The sequence below is a fragment of the Pseudorca crassidens genome, chromosome 6, assembly GCF_039906515.1.
Source record: "Pseudorca crassidens isolate mPseCra1 chromosome 6, mPseCra1.hap1, whole genome shotgun sequence".
Lineage (NCBI taxonomy): Eukaryota > Metazoa > Chordata > Mammalia > Artiodactyla > Delphinidae > Pseudorca > Pseudorca crassidens.
The window spans coordinates 429,814-440,626 of NC_090301.1; the positions used below are offsets into that span (position 1 = coordinate 429,814).

Below are 10,813 nucleotides of genomic sequence, written 5' to 3' on the forward strand. Positions count from 1 at the left end.
TCACCCTCCACGGCTGCGGAACTTTATTGGGATCGGACAAACACACCATCCTTGTCGGTCGTGGGCTCCCGCGTCCACAGGACCCTGCCACACAGAGACCCCCCCCACCCCGGTGCGCGGGGGACACGCCCTCCCTCTAGAAACAGGTTCAGCAACCACCACACGAGCCTTAGGCCCCACGTGCGGAGTCAGTAACACTCCACAGCTCCTCCGGCCTCGAGAGTCACCTTCAGGCCCAGAGTCCAGGCCCCCTGCCCAGGAGGACCGAGGCCAGCTCATGTCCTGACGTGGGAACCGCACACAGATGGGGCCCGGCTCCCTTCCTTCAGGGCCTGGGACGTGACCCTGACTTTCTGGCTCTAGAAAGAAGGGGACCAGCGGGGGTTCCGGGGGAGGGGGAACGATGGGGAAGGGCCCCTGTCGGCCCTGAAGCCCAGCTCCAGGGCCAGGAAGCCCCCCTCTTCCCTGTCCAGAGGGCCTGGGTCTGTGGAGGAGGGGCTCAGGGCAGGGCTTCCAGCTTCGACGTGGGGCTCCGAGGGTCTTCCTGGCTTGGGTGGGGCGGAGGGTGATGCTTTCGGGGGCCGAGGGCCTCCCATGTAAGGGGGCCGGGCTGCGGCCCCTGCCCAAGCCAGCAGCTCATCTCTCCGGCAGCAGCATGAAGAACGCAGCCTTCAGGAAGCGGCCACAGCTGCAGAGCGCGGCCACGAGCCAGTGGGAGCGGAGGCCGGGGTCGGTGCTGACCACGCACTTGAGCACATCCGTCTGGGAGGGACGAGGAGGCAGTTAGAGAGTGGAGCGGAGAGGGTGTGGCCTGTGCCCCCCCCACCCCAACCCTGGGTCAGCCAGGTCGCCTGAGGGAATGCTCGAGGCCGTTTGGGAAGGCTTGTGGTCCAGCTGGATGGAAGCCTCCAGCATGGGACCCGACCCAACAGGTGGATTCAGATGGTGAGAGGGAAGGGAGGGGAGCCTGCTGGGCCCCCAGCCATGGGACCAGCTACCAGCTCGGCCACCTGCTGACATCCCAGTGTCCTTCTGCAGATGCCGTGGAGCCTGGGGTGCCAGGGAAGGACAAATCCCTTAGCACAGGAGCAGGAACTGAGCTTTCCAGAAGCCCAGTGAATGGCCACTCCTTACTTCCTTATTTCTTTCTAGTCCTGCTAAGAAATGAAGTACTATCCCTACAGCTTAACCTTTGGCCGTGGTGTCAATCAGCATCCTGGCTGCCCTGGTGCCCAGCCTCAGCCGGGCTCCAGGACAGGATGGCAGGATGGGACAGCGGGAGGCCCACAGCCACGTGACTCATCCAGGAGGTGACACCCCCCCGCCCAGTGCCGCCTTCAGATGAGATCACAGCCCCAGTGGCCCCTCACCGCACCCCCTGTGGCTCCAGTCCCAGCAGAGGCTGAGCTCCGTCCCCTCGGCCAGTGTGCTTTGCACACCTTTGCCCACCATCCATTTTACAGAGGAGAAAACAGCTCTCCTACGGGTGCAGCTGCCCCGCAGTCCCCGAGGCCTGGCCAGGTGATCGGGGACATGGAGACTCTGACACCATCCCTGGGGGCGGGCGGCGGGTTTTAGCTCTGGAGTCGGGGGTGGTCAGACCCAGAGGGCCCACACTGGAGCTGGGCCGCAGGAGCCGTCCTGGGCTGGGCAGCCCCGGCCTCGCCCCTCCTCCAGCCCCGATCACCCCTGCCACTGCCAGCACTCAGGCGTTCAACCACCACCCCCTTCCTGGCACCGCCATATTCCCTCACCCATCCACCGCGTCTCCGCAGCCAGGTCGCCAGGGTCTTGCGCACGAACTCCCCGAGGCAGTCAACGAGGGCGTGGACCAGGGCGGGCTGGGCCTGTCGCACGCAGTCCACGGCCAGCCCCGCAGCCACTGAGTACAGGGACACAACCTTGCCCCAGGTGATTCCTGCAGGGAGAGAGATGGGTGCTGGTCACCAAAGGCCACCAAGACCCAGCTCGAGGCCAGCCCGCAGGGTCACGTGAGGGGGCTGAGCCTTTCTGAGCCACACCCCTGCCATTCCGCTGGTGACTGGGGTCGACACCCGGGGCAGCCTCAACCCACAGCTCCCACCAGACGGGGAGCTCGGTCAGCTGGCGGCTGTGCGAGTCCCAGCCACCGTCTGCTGCAGGTCAGTCCTGCCACCGTCACACGTCGTTCTCAGGCGGGGATGTCTCGAGCCTGCGTTACACACCTGCACACCTGGGCCAGGGCCTGGCGATGACCCTGCACAGCCCTGTATCTGCTGGAGGAGGTGATGGAGCAGAAAGGCAAAGAGGAGGCTGAGCAGGTCAAGGGGGCTCAGTGACTCGGCACTGGATGTGATAAACAGGAAGCAGCTTCCATCTGCGCCTGCCCCCAGCACAGCCCTGCGAGGACAGAGGATGTTCTCCATGTAAAGAAGCTGAGGCCCCGGGAGGAATGGCCTTGCCCAGACCACCAAGCTACTGGGGGCAGAACTGAGATGGAGCCCACCTGGGAGGAAAGACAGATGAATGACAGTCTGGGGAACAGTGCTTGCCAGTTGTACAAGGTTCCTTAATATAGAAAGAGATTTTATAAATCAATGAGAAAAAGAGAGAAACCTTTCAAAAGAAATACGAACACAGAATACAAACGGCTGATTCACAAAATAAGAAGCATTAACAGTACACTAGACACATGAAAGATGCTCACCCTCACCGATAAACAAAGAAGTGTACATTAGAACGCGATGTAAATTATAGTCTATCAGACAAAATTCCAAGTGGCAATGTGAAGATCCATGTAACTCTGCAGCCTGGTAACTGTGATGCAAAAGACAGCTGGAGGGCACCCAGCACCACCTGTGAAGGGACACAAACGCGGGTGCCCCGCCTGAGTCCTAGAAGGAAGCAGCACAGGCAGGGAGGAAGCATGCCCCTCAACCCATGCTCACACCACAGCTGGGACAGTCTGTCATAAGAGCACAAGTCAGTGCGAATGAATCCCTGTTCACAGTCGCCAAAAGGTGGAAATGACAAAACGTAAATAAGCAGTGAGTGGAAAGCACAATGTGGTCCAGCCACACAGCGGAATGATATTTGGCCTCAAAGTGGAAGGAAGCGCTGACAGGGCCACAACCTGATGAACCTTGAAAACATCGCGCTCAGTGAAAGAAGCAGACTTGAAAGGCCACACGTATCGTATGAGTCCATTCCTATGAAATGTGCAGGACTGTCAGATCCGTGGAGACAGAAAGCAGACCAGCGGTCCCTGGGGGCTGCAGGAGGGGGCCAGGCAGTGACAGCCTAATGGGAACGGGTGTTCTTCCCACTGGCAAAGAACTTGGAGAGGTGGTGGTTGCACGACACTGTGCATGCATTCAATGCCACTGAATCATACACTTTAAAATGGTTAACTGGGACTTCCCTGGCGGTCTAGTGGTTAGGACTCTGTGCTTCCACTGCAGGGGGAATGGGTTCAATCCTTGGTCGGGGAACTAAGATCCCACATGCCGCGTGGTGTAGCCAATAAATAATAAATAAATAAAATGGTTAATTGTACGTCGTGTGAATTTCACCTCAACGAAAATTTTAAAACCCCGTAAATCAGGCCAGGCCACTCCCCAACCCTCCTGTTACTGTCCCTTCCCATCTCCTTCAAAGTAAATCCAAGTCTGAAGTCCCACCTGAGCTGGCTGCTGGCCCCTCTGAGGCCCCCTTGTCCTGCGACATGGCCTCATGCGTGCTATCCCAGCCTCACCACTGCCTGCAGGGCTCCCTCACCCCCAGGGCTCTGCCCAAGGTCCTCCCTCTAAGGGCCACGCAGACCGTGATGGCATCAGGTCCTGGTGACGCTGCCGTCACACCACGCTCCCCATTGACCAACTGCTCGTGGGTGCCAGCCCTGGCGGGCTCTGTGCTGCTCACAGCTGTGCCCTTGGCACCCCCAGGCTTGGCGTCCTGCAGGTACCCACCACCACCAGGGGACAGGTGAAGGGTCAGCATGGCAGGGCGGGGATCAAGAGAATGAACACGCGTTCTGCGGTGCTGTGTGGAGAGGTGAGCTCCACGTGATGGCCACGTTTTACCTGGAGAGGAAAGCCCTGGTCCGGAAGGTGCCGGCAGGTGGTCTCTGGGAGGTGGGGCTCAGGTGTGTCCTATTCTCTTTGAGGTCTTTGTGTTCTTTTTTACGGAGATATAATTCACTAGCGTAAATTCATCCTTTTAAAGTGTGAGATCCAGTGTTTTTAGCATATTGACAATGTTGTACAGCCACCACCACTGTCGAATTGCAGACATTTTCACTCCAAATCACTGTCCCCAGGAGCACCACGCCCCTGTCACCCCAGCCCTGGTAACCTCTAATCTACTCTGTCTCTGTGGATTACCTGTTCTGGACGTTTCACGAATGCAGTCACACAGTAGGTCCCACTTTGTGTCTGACTCCGTTCACTGAGCAAAATGTTTTCAAGGTTCCTCCGTGCTGTCCTGGTGTGAGCACCTCATTCCTTGTTACGGCCGAATAACGTTCCATCGAGTGGATGGACCACCCATCAGGAAACGAGCACGTGGGCTGTTGGCCCCTCCGGCCGTGGGGATACGCGGCTCTGAACACTCGTGTGCAAGCCCTTGTGTGGACATGTGGCTTCCTTTCTCAGGGGTCAAAACCGAGGAGCGGAACTGCCGGGTCAGGGGGTGACCCCATCAGAGTTACCATTGGAGAAGCTGCCAGACCACTTCACGCCCTGACTCTTCACAGCCTCACCCGTGCTGAGTTCTCTGAAGTTTTGCCTTGAGTGCCCCAGTGGGCGCGAGGTGGCATCTTGTTGTGGTTTGATGGGTGTTTCCCTGGTGACTGATGATACTGAGCAACCTCTCATGCACGTACTGGCTGTTCACACATCTTCCTTGAAGAGATGTCCATTCAGACCCTTTGCTCTTTTTAAAGTGAGGTGGTCTTTTTAGTACTGATTTCTGAGAGTTCTTTATCTCATGTGTTTTCTGATCTTTCCGTGGTGAAATATTTTGCTCTTGTAATGAGAAGAAAAAAATGAAAACACTTGCCGACTTTCAGTTTTTCCACTGAAGGGAACCGAGAAGCGCCTGCAGCCAAGACGCAGCCTGGAACAGCGCCCCCTGCCTCTGCCTTCGCGGGGGCTCAGCCACGTGGGGAGGCCACCCGGAACCCTGCCCTGCAGTCCTCAGCCGTGCACGTCACCGGCTACAGCCAGAGCAGGTGAGGGGCCGGCCGGGACGACGAGGGGGAGGAATATCCAGCCCGGGGGGTCAGCGCGTGCAAGACCCAGCTGCTTGGGAGAGGCTGCGGCCAGAGACGGGCAGGGCCGGCAAGCATCTGATGGCTGGAGCTTGCCTGGTGGCAAGAGGGCCTGAGGACCGGGAAGGCTGGGATGAACAAGGGGTGAAGGGAGACCTCGGGTGGGCGGGAAGCGGGAGGGTGCGTGCGGCAGCCACGGGCGGGTCGGGGGGTGGGCTGAGAGCCCGTGGGCTGCACAAGGGGCGGCCCGCAGCCCTGTGCTCCACGGAGCCTGTCCCTGCTCCCCTTTCAAGTGGCTCTGAGTTCCACAGAGGTTAAGAACCACTTGCAGGTCACAGAGCCCATGAGGGGCTGGGCGCCCCAAAGCACCAGAGGGGCAGGTGGCGGTGTGGAGGCCACCACGAGAAAAGGGTAGGGCCAGCTGGGTGGGGCGGGGATGCTTGATCGCAGAGAAGTACATCCTGCTCTGGTTTCAAGCGAAAAATCACGGGCTTTAAACTGAACTCCCCAAGTGAAAGAAGCCGCTGGTACCCTGTGCCCATTCATCACGGCCACACCTTCCTCCCCGCCCCTCCCCCTCCCCGCCCTGCCCCAGCCCCTGCCTCGTCCTTCCAGAACCCAGAGCCCTTCTGGGCACGTCTCCGGCCCGTCCGGCACTGAGCAAGCGGGGCAGGCAGGGGTGGGCGCTTAGTCCCGGCTGCCCGCCCTCTGTCCCTGCCCACACACCAGCCACCTCCCCGGGGCCCAGCCGCCCCCCGCCCCCCTCAGTCCCGAACACCAGCGGCCGCAGCCGCATTCTCAGAGATGACCCTTCCTTTTAAAGCCAGCCCTCGCTCTAAGCCAGCCGCCCGCCCACCCGACAGCGGAGACAGACACCGGCGGCCACCCACGCGCCAGCGTCAGGCCTGACGGGAGCCCAGGGAGGGCCCAGGGCGGCTGTCAGCTCCCTTCCCCGGCCTGCCCAGGTCACCGCGAGGGCACCCGGGTCAGGACTGCCAGACCTCCTGGGCATCCCACGCCTCTCACCAGCCCGCTCCCTCCCAGGCACTCCCCCGTGAAGTCCTGGCCACCCAGTGACGCCCTGGAGGCTGGGTCCTGCAGCCGGGGGTCCCGCGTCCCTGCCACGCCAGCCTGCCCACCAGGGGTCGCAGGGGCCTCCCCGAGAGGGGACAGTGCAGGGCAACACCCAGAGGGTGCGGTCAGCGGGCTGGGGGCCCTCTGATGGGATGCGGCAGCCCCAGCCCCTCCACCGGCCTCCTTTCTTCTGCCGGTGGGCGGAGGTCCCCCATGGGGTGGGACTGTGGCTCCCGGAGCCCTCTGCCCCAAAGCCCTGCTGCCGTCCCAACCATCCGATGGCTAAGGAACGGCAAGGGGTGTTCCAAGGTCATGCCGCTGGTCGACGACAGACCCAAAGCCGCCTCGCAGAAGGGGCCCGTCCTCCCCAAAGCCCTTCCCACCCTCGATGCCACGTGGCCACTCACACCCCCACTCCACCAGGATGCGCCCCGGGAACACTCTGGCTCTGGGGCCCCCAAGCCCCCCTCCTTGAGGGCTGGGACTGGCCATCCCGTCCATCACAGGGTCCCCAGGCCCAGGGCAGCGCCAGACAGTGCTGGGGAAACCTCGGTGGGATCGGCTGATGGGGCAGGTGCTGCACTGGGCTGGGGGCTTCGGTCACCTGATGGCCAGCAGCGCCTGGTGCCTGCTACGTACCAGGACACAGGACCGAGGTGGACACGCAGGGCAGGGGCGCCAGAACAGGGCACGAGGTCACGGGTGGGGAGACGAGGTCTGTGGACCTCAGGGAGCCCAGCAGGTCCCAGGAGGCGGCGTGGGAACGAGAGGGGGTTTTGGGGGATGAGTCCTAGAGTTTCCTGGGAGCCTGGAGGCAGGTGTGCAGACCGGAAGCAGCACGAGCTGAACTCAGGGTGAGGGCACACGGAGGAGGGGCAGACGTCACCTGCTCCTAGGGCCCAGGTGGAGGCTCCGGGAGACCCACAGGTGACTGCGGGCCAGCCGGGTGAGACAGGTGTGTCAGCATTCTCCAAACGTGTGCCGGTGAGCCGCTCCACTGGGGACTCCCACCCTAGCGCACCCCTCCCACTGTGGGGGCTGTTCTGCGACCTGCCTCTGACCAACAGACTCAGGCTCAGTGACACGGCGACTTCTTACGTCAAAAGAGCCTGGCGGCGCCCACTTGGGCTGCTTGGGACCTGCGGCCACGCCGTGAGAGCCCAAGCCCCACAGGACACGTACTGCCACACGCAGAACAGCCCCACCCCACTCCAGCCAACAGTCAGCACCAACTGGCAGCCTGGGACATGCAGCCCAGACAGGGCTTCCGGTCACTGCAGCCCCAGGACCGCACAAGAGGCCCACTGTCCTTGGACCCAGGGAGGCTCCCCTGAGAGCCCACCCAGCGCTGCAGCCCCGGCCCTGACCCACAGACCCTGGGCCATGCCAGCAGTGTGGGCCCCCTGGACACACAGGCCTACCTGCAGAAACGATCTGGGCCGCCACAGCCAGGAAGGCGTCGGTCACCACGGTCTCGGACTGCAGGGGGATGTTCAGCTGGCGGGCCACGTTGCGGTAGACGCTGGGCCGGATCAGCTCCAGCTCGTCCGCTGCGGTCACACAGGCGGGTCAGAGGTGGTCACACCCACGGGGTGTGGGGCCCACACGGGCCTGGGGCCAGCCCACTCCTCAGCCTGTGGCCACAGCTGGGGACCCTGATCCCAGCCCTATTCCTGACCCCTCGACCTGTCACATGCCCACCCACGAGACACCACCCCCAGAACCCCCGGGGACAAGACCAGGGAGGTGCGGTGGGCACCCCCAGACCTGCCTCTGGGGCCTGTCCCCTCTGCCGAGCCAGCCACGCCCACCCTCCCCCCAGGGCAGAGCCGGCTGGGCCAGTGGGGCGGGCACCCCAGCAGTGCCTGACCAGTGACTCACAGCCCACAGCCAGCTGCATGGGAGGGCGGTAGTCTGACAGGCAAGCAGCCAGCCCGACATGGGTGTGGACTGTGCCAGCGACCCCACACCGGTGGGGAGCCCGGCTGCTGCCTCACAGGGGTGTCCTCGCTCAGGCGCCAGCACCATTCAGTGAACCAAGAAAAGGAGCCACTACCCGGGGCCGCCAGCACCACACAGGGTCAGACCTCGGCTCCTGGGGCCAAGCAGGGGTATCTGCATGGGGCGGCCGCACGTGGCAGCGGGAGGCCCTGTCAAGGGCGCTGCCTGCACGTGTGCCCGCTGCAGCGCCCCTGGCAGTCACGTGCCGGGAATCCCACACAGCCCTCGGACTGGGCATCCCCCAACCCAGCCGCCTCTCCGCCAAAGCAAACAGGAAAACGCTTCCGACTGGAAGTCCAGGCGATAAGGGCTCCGAGTCACCCATGGGGCCAGATGCACTCCATCTAATTAATTAAGATCTGGAACCAGAGGAGGACTGCGGGCAGGCTGGCAGAACGATGCGGGAGGGAGCATGGAAACTCTCAGGGCTGGCCTGGCTGTTCCCACATACAGACCCCGGGGTCTACTGGGGACTGACCCCAACTCGACCCGGGCCTCTTCCTGTTTGCTGCTGCTCCAGGAGCGGGGCGTCTGTGCTCGGGAGGAACTGGGGGTACGCTGGGGACAGGGAGACAGCTCCAGGCCATGACTGGTGGGGAAGGGGCGGTCACGCTGAGCAGCTGCAAGGGCGGATGCTTTGGTGGTTCAAGCCATCTCCCTCCAGGGTCCCCTTAGCCATCTCGCAGGAACTGAACCCCAGGGACTGGCCGTGATGAGGCCGGATGCTGGAGGAGGGCCTGAAGGCCTGGCCCCTGAGAGGGCCAGCGCAGGGCACTTGGCCGGACTCTGCTCCTCCAGCCCTGGCCGGAAGCATCCCAGGCTCTCCGGGTCTGAGGTCACAGTGTTGAAGGGACAGATACCGGCCCAGTCTGATTAGCAGAGCCCAAAGCAGGGCTTTTCAGAAAGTTCAAACAGTAGGGACCCCGGGCCCAAGGTAGAGGCAGCCCTGAGCCGCTGCTCGCAGGCAAGGAGATGGAGCTGGGGGCAGGCAGGGCAGAGGCAGGATCTCCTCCTGGCCACTCCAGGGGCTCTTGGGAGGTCAAGACACCATATTCACCAGGACCCTCTGGAGTGCTCCCCCAGTGTTGTCCCCACAGCCCAACTGGAAGAGGTGGCTCGGGCGCTGACCTCAGGGGAGTCCAGGCACTCTGGGCCTCTGGCTGATCCCCCAAACCCCACTTGCTCCCCTCCCCTGAGACCCAGGCGGGACACCGCCCCCCTGGCAGCCCTCTGCAATGGCCCCTCGGCATCTGTGTGTCTCCCCTGGACCCCAACACTCCTGTGCAGGCCAGGTCTACACAACCCTGCCCCCAGGGTCCACACAAAACAGGGCAAGCAGACGCGCAAGCCAGCCTGAGGAGGGGAGGGCGTCCGCTTTCACAGGGCGTTCCCTCCAACCAGGGCTCCCCTGGAGAGCCACCTGGTCAGGGCTCCATCTGCGCTGCCACACCTCCCCGTGTGCACACGCTTGGGGTGGAACTGTCACACTGGATGGGGCAGGGCTGGGCAGCCTCAGTCCCCGTGGAGAGGTGGACTGACTGAGTCAGCTGGGCCGGTCCCTCCCCCTCTGGGGTCCTTGGAGAAGGTGGAGACAGTTACCAGGCTGTGTGTGACCCCACAGTCAAGTACCTCCAGATGTCCACTCAGCTAGCGTCCAGGTGAGATCCTGGGCTGCCTAGCCTCACGGTAGCTCAGCCCTCCTGGGGCACTAAGTTTCACCGGGAGCCCTAAGAGGCCTCCTAATCGAGAGAAGAGCGACCCATGGCAGGATTTGCGCCAGTAACTGCAAGGACCTATTCTCCAAAACAAACAGCAGGACACGTGGTCCGACAAAGGATTTTTGTGCCCAGCTGAGCACAAGGGTCACTCAGGAAGTTTAGCCACCAAAACATCATTCTTCCCGGAGCTGTCTATCCTTTATGGCCAGAGTGTCAGAAATCCGGGCTGAGCAGGCAAATGCGGGGAGGTCTTTGGCGGGTGCACAGGCGAGCCTGAGGGGGGACTGGAAGAGTGGGGTGCTGGAGGGATCATCGGTCTGGGTGCGCCCGCCTTGTGCGCCGGGTTACTCAGGGCACACCGGACCAGCCCCCTCTCTGCCCCAGAGGGGAGACCGAGGCCCAGCAGGGGCGGGTGCCGGCGCGGTCACCGGCGGGCGGGCCAGTGCAGGGACAGCTGTACCCCGAGGCGCAGCGGGGCCGCCCCGCCGGCCGGCTTTGGAGGGTAAGCCTGGGATCCCGCCCGCCGAGGCCCGCACTCACCCAGGCGCAGCAGCACCGTGCACACTTCGGCCAGGCGGCCGCCGGGGGCGGGCGCGGCGCGCTCCGGCGCGCTCCAGGCGAGGCCGGCGCGCAGCAGCCGCGCGTGCACGAACTCCCGGCCGAGCGCCTTGGCCTGGGCCACCAGCTCCTTGTCGGTGGGCGAGCGGTCAAAGGCGTCCATGATCTCGGCGGCGAAGACCGAGGAGCGCCGCAGCACCTCCATGGCGGGGAC

General features: G+C 63.1%; 1 protein-coding gene across 4 annotated transcripts; it reads right to left on the reverse strand.

Annotated features, from left to right (window-relative positions):
- BOK (BCL2 family apoptosis regulator BOK) lies at nt 1-10,804 on the reverse strand. Of its 4 annotated transcripts, none has more exons than XM_067739954.1 (4): nt 10,582-10,804; nt 7,744-7,872; nt 1,755-1,918; nt 1-762 (listed from the first exon to the last, which is right to left on the reverse strand). In XM_067739954.1, the coding sequence occupies exons 1-4, from the start codon at nt 10,802-10,804 to the stop codon at nt 637-639; spliced, it is 642 nt and encodes a 213-aa protein (XP_067596055.1). In that variant the 3' UTR covers nt 1-636. The 4 variants fall into 4 exon arrangements, 2 of the variants coding, with proteins under 2 accessions (XP_067596055.1, XP_067596057.1); XR_010944102.1 differs by lacking the exon at nt 1-762 and adding an exon at nt 4,362-5,003 and having other exon boundaries at nt 1,780-1,918; XM_067739956.1 differs by lacking the exon at nt 1-762 and adding an exon at nt 4,688-5,003 and having other exon boundaries at nt 1,785-1,918.
- Between the last annotated feature and the right edge of the window lie 9 nt (nt 10,805-10,813).